The sequence below is a fragment of the Protopterus annectens genome, chromosome 9.part0, assembly GCF_019279795.1.
Source record: "Protopterus annectens isolate FY-2018-M chromosome 9.part0, PAN1.0, whole genome shotgun sequence".
NCBI classification, from domain to species: Eukaryota; Metazoa; Chordata; order Ceratodontiformes; family Protopteridae; genus Protopterus; species Protopterus annectens.
Window position 1 is genome coordinate 458,577,150 of NC_056743.1, and position 26,861 is coordinate 458,604,010.

Consider the following 26,861-nt stretch of genomic DNA (forward strand, 5'->3'; position numbering starts at 1 on the left):
GTTCATGCATTTAGTATGTAGGCTGGACATGATCCGCAAGGTGACAGCTGTAACTGGTATCTGTGTAGGATCCAAGAAACATTGCTTGAATTAAGCACTTTTTAATCATATAAAGACCTTAAAAACATGGTAACTGCTTTGTTTCTCATTGTGCTTAGATTAGTGTAATGCTGTTTACCATAAACTTTGATACCCGTCTCCTGGGTCACCTGATGGTGATATAGAATGTCACAGCAATGTAACTCCTCTGCTGCATGGTCTGTACAGGTTGTTGATAACAGCTATATCTGAACACAAGGTAGTGATACTAGCATACCATCCCATACATGAACCCTAAATAGGCTGGGTCCTTCCTAAATAAAGTAAAATGTGTTTCCTTCCTAGTCCACTCCCATCTCTGCTGTAGAACTTAATGATTCCTAGGTTTTGGCTGAAACACTCAAGCTTGAACTGATTTGGATTTGTAGCTCTGAGCCTATAGGCCTCACAATCTTATCTTTTGCAGAGAATTAAGTTCTTCACTGCTTATTTGCTCAGCAAGACCATTATTACACTGCCTCCTAATCTTTGCACTTAAGCTTTTATAATCACAAATCTAGCTATATTTATTTGTATTTGTTGAACATCCAGAATGAACTGTAAACATCCTTGCTAGTGATTTCATTTACTGTTGTTTGCTGCCTGTATTATTTTCATAATAAGTCTAGGTTTAGGCATGATAAACAAGTATGACTGACTAGTAAACTGACTGAACTCCACAAGAAGACATGGTGAGTAGAGTTGAATAAGGAAAGGTATAAAGAAATATTCCTCTGCAATCCAAAGAAAATGAATCTAGAATCTTCACCCTGCCATACTGAAGTAGTAAAACTTGAAAAGGACTTTATCCATTTAGTAAACAGCCCAACCTCATGTCAACCCAGTGCCCGAAAGACCACAGGATTGTACCTCCAACACTGCTTCCATTGTGGGAAAGGACTTGTAATGTGGCTTAAGATGTCTGTAATAATGTCCGAGTCCCCAAGATCAAGACCCACTCCCAGAAGAATGTGCAAGTCAGTGATCCACTCCTAGATTTATTTTTGCTTCACCCCATGACTTTGCCCAGTAGTCCCTCTTACCTGCATCTATTTGGTCCGCTTGTTCCAAGTGACAGAAGGTGAGCATTCCCAGGGTAGGGAACAACCCTACAGCTCATCACTTCCTGCCTGGGAATCCCAATCAACTCTCCATTCGCCAGTGAGAGTCACGTTGTAGGGAGCACTTCATATGGAACATGAGAAGAATATGGACAATGCATTGTGGGGATTTCTGTTTTGCTAGTCCTGAAAGGAGTAACTTGGCCATGTCTATTCAGATGCTTTTGAACTGGAGTGGTTTTAGTTGAGTGTGTGTAATGAACAGCAGGAATTCTGTGCATTACATTAAAATACCTTCTTAATGTATAGGAATGAAATGCACCAGGGATAGATGTGGCTGAAATTGACTTACAAAGCCTGGTCAAATAATCTGAAAAGTAATAAAATTAATTTACTTAGGGCCTCATCCTGCTGACTAATACACAGTCTGTCACATTCCAGCTCCCACGATAAATCCTATTGTGACAAAACATAGGCTCTAAAACTGAAAATCAGTTTGTTGATGCTTAACTTATATTTCACACTTGCAGGATTGTAGTTTGCGTGTGGTAGTATCCTTCATATTATGACCCATGGGGTGCTTTTTCTTCTTTCACTTAATGCTATGATGCTCAAATTATTTATCAGAATTAAAACACTTTAATGCTCCCAGTAATTTCACAAAGTTGTCACAACAGGGAAGTGTGTAGTTAATAATAGTCATGAATACAATGAAACTCTAAACTTTACAATATTAAAAAACGGTACGCAGGGCCAGCCTTAGGCCAATTGGACCTATTTGGCTCAAAAGGGCCCCAGTCCATCAGGGTACCCCACACTAGGCTATGACAGGGTCTTTATGCCTTAAGTGGCCTACAGATTTGCCTGAGACAGTACTGTAAAGTACAATGCATTTTCCTACTCGTAATCTTGCTCCCTTGAGTGTAATCCTCATTAGTGGTGTCAGCAACAATACCCATCATGCACTGTATTGCTAACTATTCCAGTTTTATTAGGAACTGCAGCTTCACTCCTCCTGTATGGCTCACAGTGTTAGTGTCCCATGTTCCCACAGTAGTCAGTAACTATTGCTGAATGCTCAATGTGAATTTCAATCCATACTAGGATTAACCATCTGGTTTTGTCTACTGGATATAAGATCAGGCTTAATTTTAAGACTGATAGTGAGGTACCTATGTTTTCTTTTGCGTCTCTTGCAGATATTCCAGAACCAAAAAAAAACTGAAGCGTTCCATATACCTCTAAACTGTAAACACAATATACTAAGAATGCTAAGTCCACGGGCTCTTGAGACGCCAAATTCACCTTAAAGAAACCAATACTGCTGAAATATTAATTCTCAATAAAATATATATGTGTTAAAATTAATTACATTCTGTTTTGGAATGGTTGAAACATTTAGGATGTGTAAAATCTTTTATGTGTACATGTTGCTTTAAATGTTTGTAGCATTGGCGCCAAAACTGCTATTTAAATTGTAACAGTTTCTCTTAGAGATGTTCTGATGAAGCCCCTGTTACAGCGGGTGAAAGCGCTTAACCAAGTTTGTCAATAAACTGAAGTTTTTATGGTAAACAAGTGGTTTACACTTTCATATTTCAGCAGTATTGATTTTGCCAGCAATTGGTTTCTTTCCGTCTTAGTATATTGTGTTTACAGTTTACAGGTATACGGATCTCTTGCAGATATGGGTTTTATGACTGCTTGCTAATGGATACAATTAGAATAAAAAACTGTGGAATAGTTAGTCTTAGAAGGTGTGAACACAAATACTAGTAAACGTAAAAAAAATAATAAAGTAACAGATACTGGGATGTGAGGTAACTTCTAATCACCAAGACTTGTGACAGAATGATACCAGTTTTCTTGCGGTCACAGAGGGGTGTTAAGTAATAACAGAAAAGTGAACATGAGGTATGTGTATTGAAAGACCGGAGTCATAGTTAACTATAAAAAAACAATTTCTCTAATCCACAATGGCAAAAAAAAAAACACAGTACCAAACTTGAAAAATAATCAAAACAATACCGGTTGTGTTTATATTATTAAAGTTTTAATATTATTATTTTGAGCCGTTTTATTTTATTATATAAAAACAATTTACTTGGCTTAGAATAAATAAAAAAAAAAAGGCAGCTGGACTGGTACTACGGCAATTATCGCAGTTTCGGAATCCATATACAAATACAAATACAGGGCAAGCAGAAACTCAAAAACAGAAAATTTTACTGTAGGGAGGAGCTTTTAATGAAGTGTACCGTAGAAAACTGAGCACAAAGAAAAAGAAATAAGGGGACCCTAAATGACAGACCAACACGGGTAGAGTATTTAATATAGTTTAGAAAATAAGCTGCCGTTAAAAAATGAATAATTACTAAAGCATATACAATATTGTATGATAATTATAAGAAACAATCAGAGGAGCTTAGAAAGGATTGGGAAGAGAGATTGAATAAGCAATTCACAAAGAAACAATGGGGAGTATAGTATATATCCCAAATATCCAACAGTGTAGAAGATTTAGGATCTTTGCCTTGAAGTGTTTACATAGGTATTTTTATACCCAAAGTAGACTCCAAAGAATTTTTTTCTCAGGTGGATAGCAAATGTTGGAGGTGTGATCAGCAAGAAAGAGGTAGCAGGGAACATATTGTTTGGAAGTGTGATGAGCTGACAGACTTTTGGGATTCCCTTCCGGACCGCTCTGCTGGAGATGCTGGGTGGGTGTATTGGACTGACTCAGGATATTATTTTTTTGAGTTATGCTACAGAATCGGAATTCCCTAGACATAGTAAAGCCTTGCTGTGGCTGCCAAAAAAACAATTACTAGAAAACAGAAATCAAAGTCTAGACAAACTTTACTAGAAGTAGTAAATATAGTAACAGAGATAAAAGAACTGGAACTGGGATCTTTAGAAAAGGGAAGGAGCAAACTACATAGAAAACAATGGGAATTATGGGAACAATACACGCAGAGCTGGAAAGAGGTTTAAGAGGTAGGATTTGAATGAGCTATATAATGCTTAACTGACAATGACTGGATGGTTTATAAGTGATGTATAGTGTTTACAGCTACAGTTGTTTCAAGGATGTCTGCGATGTAAACTGCAACTAAAGTGATACAATTTTGTATGTTTTCATTTATATAAATGTAAGATTGCTTTTGTCATGTGTGTAAATTTAATGAAGATGTTTGAAAAAAAAAAAACGGTGGGTTTTGCATCTCTCCGTGCATTCATGTGGGTTTCTTTAAAGCATTCTAATTTATTCTCACCTTTTTTTTTCCAAACACCTGTATTGAATTATCACTTGTGACATAGGTTCATAGGTTGGTATGGTGACAATTGATAATTGATCCAGGGCATTGGAATTTATGAATGACCAAGAACCGAAACAACAAAGTGTTGGTACATGAGTAGTTTTCCCAGTTATGCAGGGGGGTAGTTAAAATCCCAGTATTAGGGTGTTTTGGCTCTATCTTAATATTTTCCAGTATGTTTAGAAAGGTGTAGAATTTTGGCAAATTAATTTGCATTCATACAAAAGTAATCAAACTATTAACATAACAAACATTATACTTCACATATATGGCTATATATCATATAACTTAAGCAATATTGTATAAATTATTCAATTCCTGCCCTTTTTAAACAAGAAACATCTTTATTAAACCATCACTTACTACACAGGCGATCATACATTTATATAAATGAAAACAAACCACACCGACATAATCCTAGTTGCAAGCATTTTACATCACAGACCATACTGACACACTCCCAGTTGCAAACATTTTACATCATTTATAATCTACCCAATCTTTCTCGCTCAAACATTGCATAGCTCATTTAAGTCCTGCTGCCTTTTAGGCCTCATTCCTTCCTTGTATTTATTGTTCCCACAATTCTCATTTTTTCCTATGTAGTTTGCTCCTACCCTTTTCTAAAGATTTCAATTCCACTTGTTTTATCTCTGTTACTGTATTCACTACTTCCAGTATAGTTGGTTTAGATTTTGATTTCCAATTTCTAGTAATTGCTTTTTTGGCAGCTACTATTATTAGACAAAGCAAGGCCGTACCATGTCGAGGGAATTCCGATTCTTTATCACAGCTCAGAAAAATCATCTCCCCCGTCAGACCAGTCTGCCCATCCAGCATCTCTGACAATGCATCCCGCAGGAAATCCTTAAAGTCTGCCAACTCACCACACTCCCATAAAATATGTTCCCAATTACCTCTTTCTTCTCCTTCACACCTCCAACATTTACTGTCTGCCTGAGAAAAAATTCTCTGGAGTCTACTTGCGATATAAAAATATCTATGTAAATATTTCCAGGCAAAAATCCTAAATCTTGTAGATTTTCTTGCATATTTGGGAGATATACATATATCCTCCCATTTTCCTTTGAGAATTGCTCTCTTCTCAATCCTTTATAACCTCCTCTGATTGACTCATAGTTATCATGCAATATTTTATATGCTCTACTAATTATTCCTTTTTTAATGACAGCTTCTGTTCTAGAATCTATTAAAAACTCTACCAGTGCTGGTCTTTCATTTAGGACCCCCTATGCCAAACATGATGTTTAGTAACTACTCTAAATTGTCCACTGCTGCCCTTGTGATTTAGGATATGGCCGGAAAGGACCTGCATGTATTAGTCCACTTATTCAGTTTAGCAAATAATTAAATATACTTTCAGAGATAGTTATATATAGGGTAGTTTGTGATCAATGCCATTTCTAGGGAGCGGCTTGTTATTATTCCTATTAATCTTGGCCATTCTGAGGCGTTATGGAAACACACTGATTAAAACAATATATAGGGGTTAACTGGGTAAGGAACTCCAATCACTCAGAGCACGTGCAGGAGATGGTTGGAAGCTCATGAAGGAAGAAGGGACTAATGTAGAATGAAAGTAAAACATTTTTCATATTTTTTAGTCTCCCATTCTTTTCACAACCATTAAGCACAGGCCCACTGACATTGGCCCAGTATCTAGGGACACAGGGCATGTGAGTTGAGATCTGGAGACTGGTGAGTCACATTTTTTAGCAGGTTTCATGTTTCAGAAATCCACCTGCTTTTCAGTGCTATGGTCTGATTGTTTAGCTTACAGTACATCCTAGGGATGGGATGTGTAGAGCACTTAATTCACAAAGGTATTGTATTTACTTTAAAATTTGTTAATGATGGTGGTACAGCGGTAGCGTTGTTGCCTCACAGCAAGAGGTTCTCCTGTTCGATTCTTGGCTGGAGTACCTTCTGTGTGGAGTCTGCATGTCCTCCCCGCAGTCGAGTGGCCTCCGAAAGACATGCGTGAATGGGCGTGCCTTCACTGAAGGTTGGGCGTCGGGCTGGCAACTCGGCACCATAAAAAAAAATCTACTGCCAATCATTAGCGGACCGGAGTTCCGCTGTGGTGACCCCTAACTGGGAAAAAGCCGAAAAGACAAACAATGATCCACCTAGACGTTCCTCAGACTCAACACAGCAAGAAATGCAGCCAAAGAAACAAACTTGAATCAACAACAGTGGTAATATAAGGGCAAGCACACAGACAGGTACAAGTCAGTCTAATGCGTATCATAAATGAGAATAATCAAAAGTACATTCAGTACAAGAATTTATCCAGTAAACTCTTTAAGAAGAGTACCTGTACACTGCCATAATGTTATATAGTATAATGTATCTATGGAGACAATAAAATAGAAGCACAAAGTATTTACAGTAGCTACAATAACTGGTCGTGGGGTGTGAAGCAGGGAAGCAATGAGGCTAATGATGAGAAGAAAAGAAAGGAAAAGGAGAGAAAAGATGGAAAAAGAAGAGGAGCAATTAAGGGAGTGTGCAGCTATCCCCAACCCCGGTTCAGGAGATCAGAGCAGTACTACAGGAGTTTGGGAACATGTTTACTTGTAAGGCAGGGTGCACACATCTGATAAAGCACCGTGTAGACATATGGTTTCACTGGCCCATTAAACAGATCTCTTATAGAGTACCTGAGCAACTTAACATATGCTGAGAGAGGAACTACATGAGATGTTGGTTCTGGGATAATACAGGAGACCAACTGTTTACTTCTTATATGACAAAATATAAGATAATAAATAAACATAACATTTTATTTGTAATATGCAGTAACAGCATATAGTTCTGATACCTAATCTGATATAATGTTAAGTTTAGGAATCCAGCAAGTGGAGGGAAGGTTCAGTTGTACGTGGCGGGGGGGGGGGCAGCTGAGAGGCCCCATCAAATGGTCAAAATTAGGCCCCATAATTACTAAGGCTAGCCTTGACTGTACAATTTTAAATGTAAAAATCATACAGCCAAGACCATTTTTCCATTTCAGTGGCTATTGACCATCAAACCTCCCCCTGCCAGTCTAGCTCATTCATTCCACTTTCTTGTGTATCTCCCATTGGGGGCAAGTTGGGGGTGACAGCTGAGCAGACAGATGCTCTTCAGACATCTATGGAAGTGATCTATGCCCTTATCAGCATCCCAGTAATAAGGGTAGTTTTTATGGCCCTGGCTCCACCCTGGTAGCTTACATAAGCACCCATTTCATCAGGGGGCAACACAAATCCAGGCATATGTGTGCATTTTCCCACACCACATTTACAAAGGTACAGCCATTGAAATGGGAGTGTCAAGCCCATGGCTTTCCAGTCCCTGAATACTGTGTTCTACCTGTACAGAAGCAATCAGCAAATCAGAAGCATACGTAGAGTAATACACTATCAAGTTAGATTGACTAAACATAACTTACCAAATCATGACACCCTGAAAATTTGCCCCACCCAAAAATATAACCTGTACAAAAACATAAATGAATTTCGGCAGGGTGCAAACTCCTCTGCATTCCTGTATGTGGGGGTTGAGTCCCCCATAACTGCAACCCAAATACCCTAACTCTATGTCTGTACAGTACAGCTGTGAGGGAGACAGTTTTGTAGCAAAGGAAAATACTTTTTCATCTTTGGGGTGAACAAAATTTGAAAGTATAAATAAGGAGTGGCAATGTGTGTTGGGGGGGTTCCCTCTGTACAAATTGCAATCAGGTCCACATACAGCATTAGATATATATAAAATGTACAGTATAAATTCAAGATCTCATGATTCAATAGACTGTTTTCTGGAAATTCTGGTTTAGTAAGGTGTAATATTCCCAGTTAATACTAAATCTGACATGATTTTGCTCTTTGCTTTTGTATCCTGCTGTTCTGTAGTGTTTGTTTTTGTAAAACATTAGTGAAAAAATGAAATAAATGTTCATCAGAGGATGCCACAGTACTAAGACTAAACTTACCTGTTGATGACATATCTGAGGGCTTCAGCTCTATTCCCACAATAAAAGGAAGGACTGGAGTCATAGGCCACAAGGTTTGATGCATCATGGAAAAGGTGCACGTTTACTAGATTAAAATTACTGCAGATGAAAGAGAAAGACATAATAAGTCCTAAGGACAAGCTCAAGTATCATTCACGGTTCTGGTGGCTCCAAGCCAAAATAAGTGGAAAGTAAGAACAAAGTGTGCTAACACAAACTGACTAGTACAAAAGCCCATGAAAAACCATGTGACAAACCGCAGTGGCTGCTTCCACAGCAGGAAATGGTGCTGAGGTTCGAGATAAAATTAACAGATGTCAGTGATACACTGCAGCCAATCTACAATACACTGCAATTATATATTTTTACATCTTATCTCACTCACCATATGAAAAAGTTCTTCATTTCGCATCACAAAAACTTGTTCCACATATTGATGATTTGTCATTCATTTAGTACTAACATTTTGAAAAAAAATTCATGGTAAGTTATACTGCAGCATGCTGTTCCACTACCATTAATCTGCCATTTAAAGTTGTGTTCCAAACTGTTTACTTGAAAAATTCAATTAAGCTTTGCACAATAGTTCCACATACTAAAAGACAATGGCTAAGATTCATCAAAATCTGCTTCAGGGTGGCAGATGGCTTAAGCTGCAAGGAGACAATACTCCGTTGTGCAAAAAAAAACAGGCAGAAATAACTCAGCAGGGACATATTACGAGTAGGCAAATATCTGCACTTCAGGGAGGTATACAGGACAGGATGTAAGTGATGCAAGAGAAGCATAAAACATTGCTAATATGACAAGTAGAAGGGCGAGATGCCACTCTGACACTCCTTTGTGGAAGCATTACAAGAATGCACACTGGAAGCAGAGTAGGTAGCGCGAGTCGGAATCTGCAGTGGCACGCTGCTGCTGTTGCTGCTGTTGATGATGATGATGATGATCACTCAGCTGTTACTCAGCTAGCTGACCTCCTTATTGACCCCATAAAACAGATGGAAAGGGGAATAGCAAACTGAAGAACACGTGGTAGAAATACATCAACAGAAAGCAGTCTGGGCTGATGCACAACACTTTTTTTGTGAGGAAAGGTCCTTCATGTTTTATATATATGTATATACACACACACACACACACACACACACACACACACACACACACACACACACACATAAATACAGAGAGAAAGAGAAGGCAAGACAGAAGGGGTGAAATGCATGAAGTGGGAGGAATGCAGTGGAAGGGACGTCAGAGAGGTACACAAACACACATCACTCTACACTCTACAGGAATTAGTTGACATATGAAATCAAGGAATTTGCATGGAATGCACAATCCAGTGGACACAAAGGATTGTGTAACATTAACCATCCTTGCTATAGGGACCTTTTAGCGTCCAGATGGAGACACATTTGGAGTTTCACAGGCACAAGACTCATGGATCCCATACTAGTTTCTTGATATGATGCTGCAGCATGTGGAAGAACATATATGGGTTCCACAAACTGCAGAACACAGAACTACCACTATGTGGACAATTTATAATGGGAGCCACTAGTTTCACCAACATCACCATCAAGGCCTCAACTGCTCCACATGGAATCTAGTATCTCAATTGAACGGGGTATTACATATAATATGTTTGTGTATTATCTAGGCAGTGCTCATGATTCCCACATCTGGCACATTTGCAGTCTCTACCAGCATTTTGTGCGGGGTGATCTAGTTGGTGGATGCATACATTGCCAGCTGCACTGGCCAGGATATCCTGTTTCCACTGCAGTAGGCACTGCTTTGTGTCGCAGGTGAAGCAAGATAAAACTGGGAAAAGTGAATGAGAACACCCATACAAAACCTCCAGACTATGACTAAAATGGTGTACAACAATACACATTCACAGACCTGGAATGTTGCCAAACGTGTTTTGACTTGTGAAAGAGTGTTTCTGCTGCTTGGATGCACCTGGAAGCACAATGCTGTATGCAACTGAAATTAACAGCCAGTGATTCCCAATGTGCATCATGTTATACACTGCGGTACTACAGAAGTAGATTCAACTTGTGAGCATTGCAGTACTGCCTGACAGACCTGTAGTGGCATAGGGAGAACTACCTGCAGCAGCACACCGTGCATGGTACAGACAGGTGCAATACATTACAGCACTGACAAACAGTCTGGTCCACAATTATGAACCATGACAAGGGTAACAGAATAAAACTGATGCATGCACTAACACACCTGGGCTATACACTGATTGACCATGCAGAGCATCAGATATTACCTTACCCACATAGACAAGATGGGTGGGCAGGGCACAGTCCTCACTTGTATAGGTGATGAGGGGCAAAGTGACAGGTGATAGCAATGCTCTCATAGCTGTAAGGGTTATGGCAGTGGATGTGGCAACCACTCAGCTAGGTAGCAAGTTCAGGTGAGCCAGGGATTAAGCCCTCCATGGTTGGGATGTAGTTTCTACATTGTAAACATTGGCTAAGTGCACTGTGTGACTGTCCTGTGTCAGCAATGAATGCTTTCTGCATGACAAACAGTACAGCATGTCAACAGCATGTATGAGACCCCCGATGTGGATCCCCATGTTAGGATCCATTAGATGGATGCCACATGCAGAAACAGTACAGCATGTCAAGAGCATGTATGAGACTCCCAATGTGGATCCCCATGTTAGGACCCATTAGATGGACACTACATGCAGAAACAGTACAGCATGTCAAGAGCATGTATGAGACCCTGGACCCATTAGATGGATGCCACATGCAGAAACAGTACAGCATGCCAAGAGCATGTATGAGACCCCCGATGTGTATCCCCATGTTAGGATCCATTAGATGGACGCCACATGCAGAAACAGTACAGCATGTCCAGAGCATGTATGAGACTCCCGATGTGGATCCCCATGTTAGGACCCATTAGATGGACGCCACATGCAGAAACAGTACAGAATGTCAAGAGCATGTATGAGACCCCCGATGTGGATCCCCATGTTAGGACCCATTAGATAGATGCCACATGCAGAAACAGTACAGAATGTCAAGAGCATGTATGAGACCCTTGATGCAGATCCCCATTTTAGAATCCATTAGATAGACACCACATGCAGAAACAGTACAGCATGTCAAGAGCATGTATGAGACCCGCAGTGTGGATCCCCATGCTAGGATCCATTAGATGGACGCCACATGCAGAAACAGTACAGCATGTCAAGAGCATGTATGAGACTCCCGATGTGGATCCCCATGTTAGGACCCATTAGATGGACACTACATGCAGAAACAGTACAGCATGTCAAGAGCATGTATGAGACCCGCAGTGTGGATCCCCATGCTAGGATCCATTAGATGGACGCCACATGCAGAAACAGTACAGCATGTCCAGAGCATGTATGAGACTCCCGATGTGGATCCCCATGTTAGGACCCATTAGATGGACACTACATGCAGAAACAGTACAGCATGTCAAGAGCATGTATGAGACCCGCAATGTGGATCCCCATGTTAGGATCCATTAGATGGACGCCACATGCAGAAACAGTACAGCATGTCCAGAGCATGTATGAGACTCCCGATGTGGATCCCCATGTTAGGACCCATTAGATGGACACTATATGCAGAAACAGTACAGCATGTCAAGAGCGTGTATAAGACCCCGGACTCATTAGATGGATGCCACATGCAGAAACAGTACAGCATGCCAAGAGCATGTATGAGACCCCCAATGTGGATCCCCATGTCAGGACCCATTAGATGGACGCCACATGCAGAAACAGTACAGCATGTCAAGAGCATGTATGAGACCCTTGATGTAGATCCCCATTTTAGGACCCATTAGATAGACACCACATGCAGAAACAGTACAGCATGTCAAGAGCATGTATGAGACCCTTGATGTAGATCCCCATTTTAGGACCCATTAGATAGACACCACATGCAGAAACAGTACAGCATGTCAAGAGCATGTATGAGACCCCCAATGTGGTCCCCCATGTTAGGACCCATTAGATGGACGCCACGTGCAGAAACAGTACAGCATGTCAACAGCATGTATGAGACCCCCGATGTGGATCCCCATGTTAGGAGTCATTAGATGGACACCATTCACAACTCAGGAGATGGCTGCAATCGCTGTGGCACTCTGCTGGCTAACGGGGAATAGGGCAGTGTGAAACTGCTGGAAGTACAGCAGACAACCTGCTGAGCTTTCCTACGGTGGAGTCAGATGACCATCATGGGCTAAGACTATAAGACTGGCTATACCAAGGTGTGGTGGCTGCCACTTCCAGGGATGACAGTGATGCAGTCTATGGGGCAGTGTGTGTCATCTCTGTAAACCTAGAGTGTGACTGTCCACCATGGATACAGACCCCTGGACAGCCATGATCAGTACGTTCTGTAGAGGCACAAAGGAGGGCATTTGCCATAACTTCATGGATACATCAATGAATGCCCTGTGGGCTACCAGTGACCTCAACATGTGTGTTCGCTCCATGTCACTATATGACATGCCACTTTGTATGCCCTGCAGCTTGTCTTGCAATCCATGTAGCAGTTACACATTCTCAAACAGGCCACAAAACATACTCACCATTTCTACCAGGGTGTGTGTGGCGGCTGAATGAACCTGGATCACTTCCCTGCACATCTGCTGATTGATAAAAAATGTGGTTCCCATGTTGGGAAAAAATCTGGAGTCATGGTAGTTATGACCACTCTCTGCTGTGGTGAGTGTGTGCACACTAGAGGCAGTGTAGCTGACAGATGCCATCTGCTCTGTTAGCTCCTGTTTAGACTGGGTGGGATTCACACTGACTAAACAGCTTTCTAAAACACAGGTGATGCTGTAGGTTCAGCATGCCTCTCCACCATCACCTAATATGGAAGGGATATGTGTTGTTATCCAATGTTAGCACTGCTAACAGTACTACTGTGTCATCTGACTATGCCATGTACACATCCTATCATTGTCAGCCACAGGTGATCTGCTGAACTCAGGCATGTGTCACCCATTTTGCTGACCCCTAAACAGTACAGTCTTTGAAAACATAAAGACATATCTGTGACAGTACTACATTATATGCCTTGTTCCTCCACAACCCATGGCACACATACTGGTATCAGTGATGTATGTGAACAGCATATGGATACATACATATCTTGTAGTGTAGGTTGTTGCAGTTGCAACCATAATGTACTTGAAGAACAGATATGCATAGTAATTCTGCTGAATAACTCCTTCTCATATACAGGCCAATGTAAAACATGAAATGTGCATGATATTACTAATTTGCCACATTCCCTACAGACATTCTGAATGTCAGTTTCAATCCAGTCCCCATTTCAAAACCACCATCAGGTATAACACTTCATTCTCCTGCTCTGGACAGGCTTACCATGAACTCTGCCACCTCTGTGAGCTGCATCTGTGATGAGGGTCCATCTTCTGTGGTGGATCTGCTCCAGCCATTGGCCTGTGAATTAGTCAAGGTATGCAGTGCCACACATATGACAGTGTGGTGCATCTTTGCTACTGTACTAGGATGTCTGGCCACTGCATAGATATCCTGCACAACTATCTGCCACACTTGATACTAGAAAGCCTTATTGGTTTTACCTTTTTCTAGGATTCACATTACATATGTGTATATTGTCTGCAGTAACAACTCTTTGTCTCCTGACTAAACTGGTCCAGCTGTTGTTTTTCACTTGGGCTTATAACAACATGTATACACCTGTTGGCTAAAGTGTCATCCAATGTGTGTGTGTGTGTGTGTGTGTGTGTGTGTGTGTGTGTGTGTGTGTGTGTGTGTGTGTGTGTGTGTGTGTGTGTTTGTATGCTCTTGCACGTGTGGCATGACTGTTCTTGACTGATCCCTGCATCTCAGTATTGTCTCCCTCCCACCAATAACCTCTTTGCTACTCTAATGTGGTACATTTACACCCTATCCCATACTGACGGCAACAATGGGAAAGTTACCACTGTCTACCTTCAGGTTGTATAACTGGAGAAAGAAAATCATGACAAAAATTAGGAGGTGCAACATCCAGCAGGATAAAAGCACTGTCATCAAATTAAACAAACAACTCAGAGGACAAATAAAGTCTACCAAAGCTAAATCTGAGGTGAGGTTGGCCTCCCAGGCCAAGGACAACCACAATGCATTCTTTAGCTATGTCCACAACCTCAAAGGCAATACACAATTGTGTGCAGAGCTCATTGGTAATGGAGTCACCTATACTGAACCAGAAGATTTAGCAAACCTACTTGTTGACAACTTCACCTCCAACTTTACCCCTCTCTCCCCCTCAAGCTTCCCTCAGGAAATACCATAAAATATAACTCTACCTGCTATCACAAGGGAACAGGTCCTTAATGCTCTATCTAAGACCAAGAACACTGCATTAATGGGTCCAGACAACATCCAAGGATGCCTTCTAATTAGCATGAAACATGACCTATCAGGGCCTCTGGAATTAGTATTTAAATGTAGCCTCCAAACAGGTTTCATGCCTCAAGAATGGAGAAAGGCAACAGTCATCCCCATGCACAAAGGTGGGCCATCTACAGACCCTGGAAACTACAGACCCATAGGTTTCACTAGTCTTATGTGTAAAGCCATGGAAAGAATTATCATGGAGATGATCAATCGAGATAAAGTAAATCTCCCGACACTGGACCCAACCCAGTTTAGTTTTGTAAAGGGCAGATCATGCCTACTCAACCTGATGGACTTCTTTGAGAAGGTCACCAAAGCAATGGATGAGGACAAAATTGTTCACACTGCTTACCTTGACCTGGCCAAGGCATTTGACACAATATGCCACTCAGGCATTGTTGACAAACTCAAGAGGTTAGGTAAAAACCCATATGTCACCCAGTGGATAGCCAACTGGCTGACAGACAGGACCCAGGAAGCTAGAACTGGGGAGTCCACCTCTACAAAGAGGTCAGTTACAAGTGGAGTCCCTCAGGGATCAGTCCTTGGACCGCTCCTTTTTGGCATTTACTTCTCAGAAGTCTAGGCCAATGTCAGTGGTCTCTGGTTGACTAAATTTGCAGATGATTGCAAATTAGGAGCTGTCATTTTAATCTCACACTGACACACACGTTCTCCAGGAGGGGCTGACACAGACAAACAACTGGTGTCAAAGCCATGGACTAAAACTAAATGCCAAGAAATGCATAACAGTATCCTTTGGAAGTCATCCATTCCTGGTAACTATCATATTGACAACACACCCCTTAGAGTTGACCCAGTAGTCAGGGACTTAAGGATACACACATATATAGTAATCTAGCCTTTGACCATCGTATGTCTACAGTGGTGAGGAAATCATTCTATATTGTGCAACTTATAAACATCTAAGTCTAAGGAAGTCATTGTCCCACTGTATTCGGTATTCACCAGACCTGTCATTAAGTACAATGCCCACTTTGGTATATACCTAACCAGGCATATCCAACAAGTGGAACATCCACAGAGGTTTATCACTAAAAGAATACAGGTCATAAATAAAATATCCTATGCAGACTGCCTCAAAGCCCTATCCAGGTATTCTGTCTCCTACAGGTGTTTGATGGAAGATCTATGCCTGGCATACAGGGCACTGTCAGACCCCACTCTGATGAACCTCCTGCATATCCACAAAACAAACAGCACTAAGATTACCAGTTCTAAACACTTAAACCTTGCCTGTGATATAAATAGGACCTGCTGGAGAGATAGGTATGTATCCCACAAACTACCACATCTATGGAACAGGCTTCCCATCCATGTGAAGCAGAGTTTCTCCCTAACCCAATTCAAGTGCAACTTGGACAATTGGATGGGAAACCAGAAATCCATCCCTGGTTTGGCACCTATGTCTCTAATAGACACAGGTAACCTGTAAATGGTTCATCTCCCAGGCCCATGCTTACACTTAACAAGGGTATCAGAATTTGTCAGAGATTTGGGATGCATGGCTAGGCTTAAAAAAGCCCTTGTGGTCGTTAGCCTAGTAAACACCTATGAACTTATGCAACACTGTGCTGATGGTCTGTAGTGTACTGTAGGTCCATATTTTGTGCTTCTCAACACTCTCTATACACATGGCCATGCCTTGACCAATGTACATATGTTCTTGCTTCTGCTGAAGCATGTCTTGCAGTCTGGGTGCATAGTCCTTGGGCTGTGTTCTCTGTCATGGTAAGCCCCACTCGTAATGAATGTAAACCTGTCATGCCCTTATGCTATGTTCTGTAACATGGCGAGCCCCCACCCACACACCCACTCACAGCTGGACTTCCATCCCCTTGTGATACGCTATCTCTCCCAAGCTACTGTCTACTATCTGTCCATATTGCTCAGTGTATTGCAGAAGTACATATAGGACATGTGCACACTATGCTTGATATTTTCACTAGCTGACTGTTGCTGCCAGGCAAATTCATGTGGTGTCTATGATGTATGGCCATACACATGGAGATACCATTTTGCTCCCTGTGAAGATCTGTAGCATGGACATGGCTACTACTGTGTTGTACTTACTCTCTTTCTATTTTTGCCCCTTCTATTTATAGGCCTAGCTGTGTTGCAAAATATGGTGCAGTACCAACCACTTGGGTTTGCTCCAGTCAATGATCCTGGTGCTGGGTCAATAGCACATTAGGCTTGCCTACTAGTAAGAGGACAAAGGTGATTTTACTGAAAGTAACTTGTAGGGTTTGGTGGCCCCCATAACCACACCTACAAGGTGAGTGGTTGCAGAAGCTCCTGATGTCCTTCGAGTCTATGTTGCAGTATTCTTTGTGTGGGATTCCCCGCCGCAGGTGACTCAAATGTCAGCTCCTATACAAAAGCTTAAGCCTGGTTGCTGTAGGTGCGTGGGGCATCACATGAAGGGCCATAAACCAGGAACCTTAAATGTGGTATCTGCATGCACAGACCTCAGAACTTTTCAGCCACAGATGACTTCACATCGATCGCTTTGCTCCTACATTAGAAGACTTCTAAAAAGCTAAGTACCCTGTTGGGGAAATTTTCCATTTCTTGCTTGAGCTTGGTTAGCTGTAGTTATCATTAGCTGATGTCAGCTAAGAAAAGCAAATGCCATTGCGGGCATCAGATGCCGCATAAAGATACACACGACTACTGCGTCTTTTGTCTAGGGAAGGAACACGACCAAACTGCTTATTCCATTTGCCAATTGTTTGTTCTGAAGACCTTTCATAGCTGTATGGCTGCCCTCAACTTATATTTCGAGAAACAACTTCTCAAAAAGCTTGCGGTCAGGATGGATCCCAAATTGGCCGTTCTAACTGAACCACCATGGAAAAAGGCCAAAGTTTCTAGGCCTACCTCCGTTGCCACTCCACCATCAGACGTCCCGCCAGCTTCTGATCTAGGGGTTGAGGGACGTCTGACTGAACCATCAACTTCGATGGCTCCCACCGAGGGAAACCACTTCAGACATAATGGCATGCGTGTCCTCGGAGACTGCTCAGACGTCCGTCCCTACTGATGTCAAGGGGGAACCAGAAACAGTTGGATGACCAACCAAGGTGCCATTAGCTGAAGCCCAGGCCCTAGAAAACTGGCCTTTTCCCAGACATACGCCTTCTAAGTGAAAACAAAAATACAAACACCTGACTCTTACCAAGAAGGGGTCCCAGACTGGCAATCTTTTACTAATTCTCTGAAGCAGGGTTTTATGGCTCTTAGACCCACAAACTCTTCTCCCTCCACTATTCCAGTGCTTAGTCCTAGGCCTGCCTCTGCCACTTCTCTCCCCTTGCCTACTACTCAAGAAGGCTAGGAGGATTTAGAACCTTACTACTCATCCTCTGATGAGTCTGTTTCTTATGCCTCACAAATTGCCTCTCCTCTGGATTACTATTCCCCAAATAAGGAATCCATTTGAGGGGTCTCCCCATCAGAGGATATTACTTTTGGGGAAACAGTTACAAAGATGAAAGAATACTTCAAATGGGACACTACCCAGATGATTGGCACCCAGAGGAGGTATTCTGAACAACTTCAAGTGGAATCACCCTCCCCATCAGCCATCCCACCTGTCTTACCTGCCTATCTGGATGCTTTCACCTCTGCATCCAAGAATCCTGACTCACAGCCACCTGCTCCTAAGAGACAGGACAGGTTCTATAAAGTGCCTGATGACCACAAATTCTTAGTTAAGCCTCCCCTGGCAGACCCTGCAGTAATTGCTGTCTCACCTGACAAGCAATCCAGACTGATTCCTTCAGCATCTCTTCTACCCACTGATAAGGATAGTAAAAGAATGGACAGGATTGTGAAAAAGTGTACACCTCCTCCACCTTGGCCTTCCACGCTATCAGTTACCAAACACACATGGTAAAATATGCTCTGGACCTAGTTTCACAAGCCTCCACTCTCTTGGCAACCACCCCTGAGTGCCCTACCAAATCTGACATAGCATCTAAACTGTCACTGGCTTCTCAGGTAGCCAGACATTTAATTAAGTGCAGTTATGATGCCACAGAGGCCTCTGTAAGGTCTGCAGCTTCTGCTTCAGTTCTCTGCAGATACTGTTGGTTTTGCCTACAACCACTCCCTGAGGATTTCAAATCTAAAATTATGGTTGCCCCATTAGACCATAATCTTTTGTTTGGCAAACAATCTGCACAACTTTTTAAAAATCTACAGGAGAAAAGTAAGGAGCTGCAGGACATCAAACATTTGCTTGTGTCTCCTATTCTTAAGTATTACATGAATTATCCTGCAAAAACTTCTTTTGTCAGGAGAACTCCTTTCTCCGGCACCCCCTCCTCTACCAGGCACAGGCGAGGAACCAGGAGGCAAACCTACTCCAGACCTGCTTCCCCTCAACCTACTCCAAGACAGCTTTTTCAGGATATTAGGGCACCCAACAATGTGTGACTGCCTTACCCATCTACCTTTGTCAGTCCGCCTACCCCACTGCCTCCCCTTTTGGAAAAAAATCATATCAGACCAACGGGTACTGACTATCATTCAAAATGTATACTTCCTTTCTTGGAAGGAAAACCCCATCCCAGGGCCAATCCCCTTTCCACCCAAAAATCAAATTCACCTCTTTCCTCACATTCTACTAGACCTCCAAAGATTAGGAACAATAGAACCAGTCCCTCCAGGACAGGAAGCCAGAGAATTTTACTCAAGACTCCTTCTGGTCCCCAAAAAAGATGGGCCTTGGAGACCAATACTAGATCTATCCATCCTAAACCAATTCCTAAAAGTAGCATCTTTCAGAATGCTATCCCTTCAAAGTCTTCTATCTTTAATTCCAGCCCAGGCCTACAAGGCCACACTAGATCTAAAGGAGGCTTATCTCCATATTCCCGTAAAACCCTCCAACAGAAAATTCTTATGTTTTACTGGACCCTGCTCTCATTTTCAGTTTACAGTCTTGCCCTTTGGTTTGTCTACTGCACCCAGGGTATTCACAAAATGCCTAGCCCCAGCCATTGCCTACTGCAAGATGAAAGGTGTCCAAACATATCACTACCTAGATGACATTCTCCTTCTAGCAGAAACAGAAGACCTCCTCCAAAATCAGTTCAGGTTCACCACCTCCCTTCTACAAAACCTGGGTTTCAAACTCAATTTAAACAAATCCTCCTTACTCCCGCAGCAAGACAAAATCTTTCTGGGCTGCAGAATCAGGACAGACCTGACGAGAGCTTTCCTTCCCCAGGACAAAGTCCTGTCCCTCTACAGTCACTTCCAAATCCTTTTACTAACTCCCCAGATATCTGCAAGACAATTCCTGAAACTCCTGGGGCTGATGGCAGCCACCATCTCTATGCTTCCCTTAGCAAGAATGCACATGCAGAAGTTCCAATGGTACCTGAAAAACATGTGGTCAAAACACCAACACTTCTTAGAGCAACTAATTCCTATTCTGCCCTGCCTCAAAATAGAACTAAGGTGGTGGATTCAACAAATCCTTTACAACCCAGGACTACCACTTAAAATCTCCTCCCCAACCCAATTCATGCACACACATGCATCAGACCTAGGGTGGGGAGCCACCTGCAAATGTTTGAGGGTACAGGAAGCATGGAATCCTACCCTTCAAAAGAAGCATATCAATGTAAGGGAAATGACTGCAGTTCTTCTGGCCCTGAAAGCTTTTCTTCCTGTTCTCCAACTGGGCCCCCCTTCAAATATTCACAGACAACACCACAGTAATGTGGCATCTCAACAAACAAGGAGGGACCAGAGCTTACCTCCTTTGCAGGATAACTATTCAAATTTGGGACCTCGCCTCCAGGCACAACTTGACCCTGCAGGCCTCATACATCCCCCTCTCAGGACAACAAACAAGTGGATATTCTCAGCAGAATATCTTCTCTACAGCACAAGTGCATGTTGAACAGGGAGACCTTTCTAGACACTGTTCACTGGTATGGCACACCTCAAGTAGATCTGTTTGCCTCCCCCCAGAACAGACAATTGAACAAATTCTACAGCAAGGATCACTCTCCACTTGTCTGGAGAGTGGAGAGTGGATGCCTTCAGCATTCCATGGAAGGGACTGTTTCTATACCTTTTCCACCCTTCCCACTGATCCAAAAGGTCCTACTGAAAATCAGGAAGGACAAACCAAAAATCTTGCTGGTGACTTCCTACTGGCCAAGGCAACACTGGTTCCCCCTACCTCTCTCATTAGCCAAGGGCAATCACCACAAGTTACCCCACAAGGTGGACCTACTCACACAACAAAAGGGAACTTTAATTCACCCTCACCAGATGCTAGGCCTAACACTCTGGGTGATAAACTTTTAATCCCTTTCAGACACCACTACTCAGAGGACATGCTTACAGTCCTGAGGGGTGGGAGGCCAGGAAACCTGCTACTAGGAAATCATATTTATCAAAATGAGAGAGATTCTCCAAATGGTGTCTATATACGGACAGTGACCCTGGCCAGGCAGACTCATCCCTAGTCCCTCCTTATGTGTGTGAACTCATTAAGGATGGCCTTTCCTACTCTTCAGTGAAAGTCCATCTTTTATCCATTTCAGCTTGCCTGCCTCCAGATTCCCCTTTGCTATCCAGGCTGGATGTAAAACTTTTCCTGAGAGGGGTCTTACACATCAGACCACCTAGAAAACCCATCCCACCACCCCGGGACATCAACTTTGTTCTAGAAAAATTAACACTGGACGGCTCAGTGGTGCAGTGGTAACATTGTCACCTCACAACAAGAGGTTCTCCGGTTCAATTCTCGGCTGGGGTGCCTTCTGTGTGGAGTCTGCATGTCCTCCCTGCGTTCGTGTGGGCTTCCTCAGGGTGCTCCAGTTTCCTCCCATGTTACAAAGACATGCATCTGGAGCCTTTCTCCCTGGGCCTCCGCTGAAAATTGGCTTTGTTCCAAGTCGGACTTTCCCGGTTAACAAATGTTAAATAAAAATAAAAATAAAAAAATTTGAGCCAGCTAGCACTGCTACTTTACAAATGTGTACATGGAAGACTGTACTGCTTGTGGCCATTACTTCCGCTAGAAGAGTGTCAGAGTTACAGGCCCACCACCCCCTCTACACTACCTTTCACAAGGATAGAGTGACCCTGAAGTACAGGCCAACACTAAGGGACTCTGGCTAACAAAGTTTGCAGATGACTGCAAACTGGGAGCCATTATTGAATCCCCAAATGATGTGGATACTCTGCAAAAGGGCCTTACAGAAACAGATGCTTGGTGCCAGAGCCATGGGCTCAAGCTCAATGCCAAGAAATGTATAGTTATCCCCTTTGCGAAAAAACATGTACCCATGAATTACCATATAGGTGGCAGTACACTAAACACCGAAAGTGTGATAAGAGACTTAGGGACACAGGTGGACAGTGGTCTCATCTTCGATAACCACATCGCCACAACAGTCAGGAAATCCTTCTATGTGGCACACCTCATCACTAAGGGCTTTTCATCCAGAAAAAAGGAGGTAATTGTCCCACTGTACGCATCCCTCATTAGACCCATTATAGAATACAATGCCCCGTTTGGTATGTACATCTCAAGACACTATCTAAACTTTACAAAAAAGCACCTAAACAGGCATGTCCAAGGGTCAGCTTGCAGTGATTTCTCCTGTCCACCTGGTGAATCTGGGCATATTGGGGCAGTGCGGCAACTGCCTCATGAACACAGACAATCCTCTCCTCCTACCACCCAACACTACAACCTGCGAGAGATACACTTACATACCAAACTGGAAGCTAAGCTCTCTCCGGCCAAGATTGTGCTAGACAGTCAAGAGGAGAAGGTTAACACCTGCATTACACCTCAAGCAACTCATAGCCCTTCAAAACCCACACCATCAACACCCACACATAGCAACACTAAACCCACATATGCGGAGGCCCTTAACATTAACCTGCCCAAGCAACAAGGACCTCCAAAGCCGAAACACAAACAAACACCAGTCACAACCAAAGTGACACATAGCTCACAACACCAGTGTGCCACCCAAGAACAGCCCCTAAGGCAAGACAAAGTACCCAACACTTTAGCCATAGGTGCCTCTATAGTCAGGCACACTGATGTCCCACTCACCAGGCTGAACAAGGAGAAAATTACAGTCAGCTGCCTGTCAGGTGCCAGGATCCGCCACATAACGCATGCACTCAAGTCACTCCACAACAAGTACAAATACGACTCTGTCATTGTCCATGCTGGAGTGAATGACTTGAGACGTACCTCCCTGGACTACATGAAAAGAGACATGGAAGAGCTCTTGGAGCATGTGACCCAGGCAGGTATGACCCTAGCCCTGAGTAGCATCCTGCCTTCGCCCAGAATGATACCACAGTATAAGGACAAAATGACTGACTTCAACAATTGGCTAAGCTTCTGGTGTCATTCAAAGGGGATCCAGTATTTGTCTGCCTGGGAAGACATGATCGACAAACCACGATGCTTTGCCAGAGATGGTCTGCACCTGTCACCCTTGGGATTCAGGTTACTGGCTAAAGCTCTTTCCACCCCTATAGTGCCTTTTTTAGGCAAGATTCAAAGGATAAAACCACCACCGTAACAGATACAAGCATGCAAAATCTGAAGGTAATGCTACTCAATGCTAGAAGTCTAAACCTCACAATGCACTCTCTCGAGGCACTCCTAAAAATGGAGAACACAGATATCTGTGCAGTAACTGAGACCTGGTTCAAGGCTCCAGAGAGCACCCCTGCAATACCAGGCTACAATTCTTACCACACTTTTCGGCCACAAAACCAAGACCGAAACACTAAAGGTGGAGGAGTGTCCATATTCACCAAGGGTATTCACACCTCCAGGCTAGTTGCCCAACACAATGCATTTGAAATTTTCCAGGTGCAACTAACACTAGGTAAGACTGCAATCCAAGTTGTAGCTTGCTACAGATCCCCCACCATGCCCTAAGATTCTCACTACACCTTTCTAAACATACTGGAAAATATTAAGATGCAACCAAACACCCTAATACTGGGTGATTTCAACTACCCTGCCATTAATTGGGAAAACTACTCGGGTACCAACTCCTTTTCCCAATGGTTCTTGGAATTCATAAATTCCAACGCCCTGGATCAACTAATCCATTGTCCCACCAGGGGAGCCAATATCCTAGACCTGGTCATTACCAACATAGGAGATCGATGCTCCACACCAGTGGTCACCCCCTCATTGGTCAGGTCTGACCATAAGCAAATCACCTTTGACATCCACATCCCACCCCCACCCCCCAGTAAGGAAACCTCCTTAAAAAACTTCTCCAAAGCCAACTTTATGCTTCTGAAGTCAGAAGTGACAACCTTCACAACACCCATGCAGACGGGATCTGGAAGTTCGACTGCAGAATCCTACACTAAGGCACTGTACGAGCACATCCACTCATGCATGAATTGTGCCATTCCAAATAGAACCAAGATGCTCTTCTCCAAAAAAAGGAAGCCAATCTGGTGGTCCCCTGCTATAAACAAACTATACAACAAAAGGAAGAAACTGTTGCAGAAAAGAGGAAAATCCCAGGATGCAAAAAACTCCCTCACCAGCCTCACTAAGAAGCTGAGATCCCTCATAAAATCCTCAAAAGCTAGTTACGAAAATAAAATTGCCAAAGATTCCAAAGACAACCACAAGGCATTCTATAGTTATGTCAAGAATCTGAATGGCAATGCTCAGATCTGCTCTGAGCTACAACAGAATGGCATTAAATATACTGATCCCAAGGATATTGCCAATATCCTGGCAGATCAATTTAGTGCCACCTTCACCCCCCTCTCACCCCCTAAAGGGCCCATCTCAATACCAAAAGACTGCCAAATTCCGATAATCATGGCCACACAGGTAATAACCGCACTCTCCAAAGCTAAGAATACAGCATCCATGGGACCAGATGACATCCCAGGCTGTGTACTACATGAACTACAAAATGAACTGACACCTCACCTAAGTGTCATGTTTAATCATAGCCTCACCTCAGGCTTTGTGCCCACTGAGTGGTGCACAGCTACAGTTATCCCGCTCCACAAGGGAGGATCTGCCTTGGATCCTGGGAACTACCACCCCATCAGTCTGACAAGCCTGATCTGCAAGGGCATGGAACGCATTATCATGGAACTTATAAACAAAGACATTGGCAACCTTCAAACACTGGACCCCACTCAGTTTGGGTTTGTGAAGGGCCGATCTTGTCTCCTGAATCTGATTGACTTCTTCGAATCAGTCTCCAGAGTTGTGGACGAGGGTAAGGTGGTCCACACAGCCTATCTGGACCTCGCCAAGGCCATCGACACCATCCCCCACTCTGGAATCATAGATAAACTTACTAAGCTGAGCATAAATCCCTACGTCACTCGATGGGTTGCCAACTGGCTTACTGACAGAACCCAGACTGTAAAAGTAGCCAACTCCAAATCCAGCTCCAGACAAGTGACAAGTGGAGTACCTCAGGGTTCAGTCCTGGGACCACTCTTGGTTGGCATCTACTTCTCTGAAGTACAGGCCAACACTAAGGGACTCTGGCTAACAAAGTTTGCAGATGAGCCATTATTGAATCCCCAAATGATGTGGATATTTTACAAAAAGGCCTTACAGAAACAGTTGACTGGTGCCAGAGCCATGGGCTCAAGCTTAATGCCAAGAAATGTATAGTTATCCCCTTTGGAAAAAAACATGTACCCATGAATTACCACATAGGTGGCAGGACGTTAAACATCAAAAGTGTGATGAGAGACTTAGGGACACAGGTGGACAGTGGTCTCACTTTCGATAACCACATCGCCACAACAGTCAGGAAATCCTTCTATTTGGCACACCTCATCACTAAGGGCTTTTCATCCAGAAAAAAGGACGTCATTGTCCCACTGTACTCATCCCTCATTAGACCCATTATAGAGTATAATGCCCAGTTTGGTATGTACCTCACAAGACATCTGCAACAGCTGGAAAGGCCACAGAAATACCTCACTAAAAGAATCACAGGCCTAAAGCAGATGCCATATGCTGACCGTCTAAAAAAACTCCAGCTATACTCTGTGGCATATCGTCTACTCAGAGGTGATCTCTGCTTAACATAAAAGGCCATGTCAAACCCTGAGCTGTTGGACATGCTCCACTTAAAGAAATCACAATCATTCAGAGCCACATGCTCCAGGAATCTAAACCTTGTCATCAAAATGAACAAAACATGCTGGAGGGATAGGTTCCTGTCCCAGAGACTCTCCATACTCTGGAAAAGACTGCCCATACATGTCAAGCATAGCGCCTCATTGGACCTCTTCAAAAGGCACCTTGATGATTGGATGGGAGATAGGAAATTCACCCCGGGGATCATGTCAGTCGCCCTGCTAGACAGGGGCCCAGTGAAGTAAATATTGTGGGAAGAAATATCCAGGGAATTGTTATGGCTAGGCTTGCATAGGCCCTAGGGCCGATAGCCTAGTACCAAACTATGAACCTATGAACATCTGCAACAACTGGAAAGGCTGCAGAAATACCTCACTAAAAGAATCACAGGCCTAAAGCAGATGCCCTATGCTGACCGCCTTAAAAAACTCCAGCTATACTCTGTCGCATATCGTCTACTCAGAGGCTATCCCTGCTTAGCATACAAGGCCATGTCAAACCCAGAGCTGTTGGACATGCTACACTTAAAGAAATCCCAATCCCTCAGAGCCACATGCTCCTGGGATCTAAACCTTGTCATCACAATAAACAAAACATGCTGGAGGGATAGGTTCCTGACCCAGAGACTCCCCAGACTCTGGAATAGATTGCCCATACATGTCAAGCAGAGTGCCTCTTTGGCCCTCTTCAAAAGGAACCTTGACGATTGGATGGAAGAAAGGAAATTCACCCCGGGGATCACGTCAGTCACCCTGCT

General features: G+C 43.1%; 1 protein-coding gene across 2 annotated transcripts in view; it reads right to left on the reverse strand.

Moving 5' to 3' along the window:
• Window positions 1–26,861, reverse strand: part of LOC122811267 (inositol polyphosphate-5-phosphatase A-like) — a 1,048,439-nt gene that overhangs the window by 217,856 nt on the left and 803,722 nt on the right. For both annotated transcript variants that reach the window (XM_044082997.1, XM_044082996.1), the window contains exon 8: window positions 8,457–8,576. In XM_044082997.1, coding sequence (XP_043938932.1) covers window positions 8,457–8,576 — 120 coding nt within the window. The remainder of the gene's footprint in view (window positions 1–8,456; window positions 8,577–26,861) is intronic.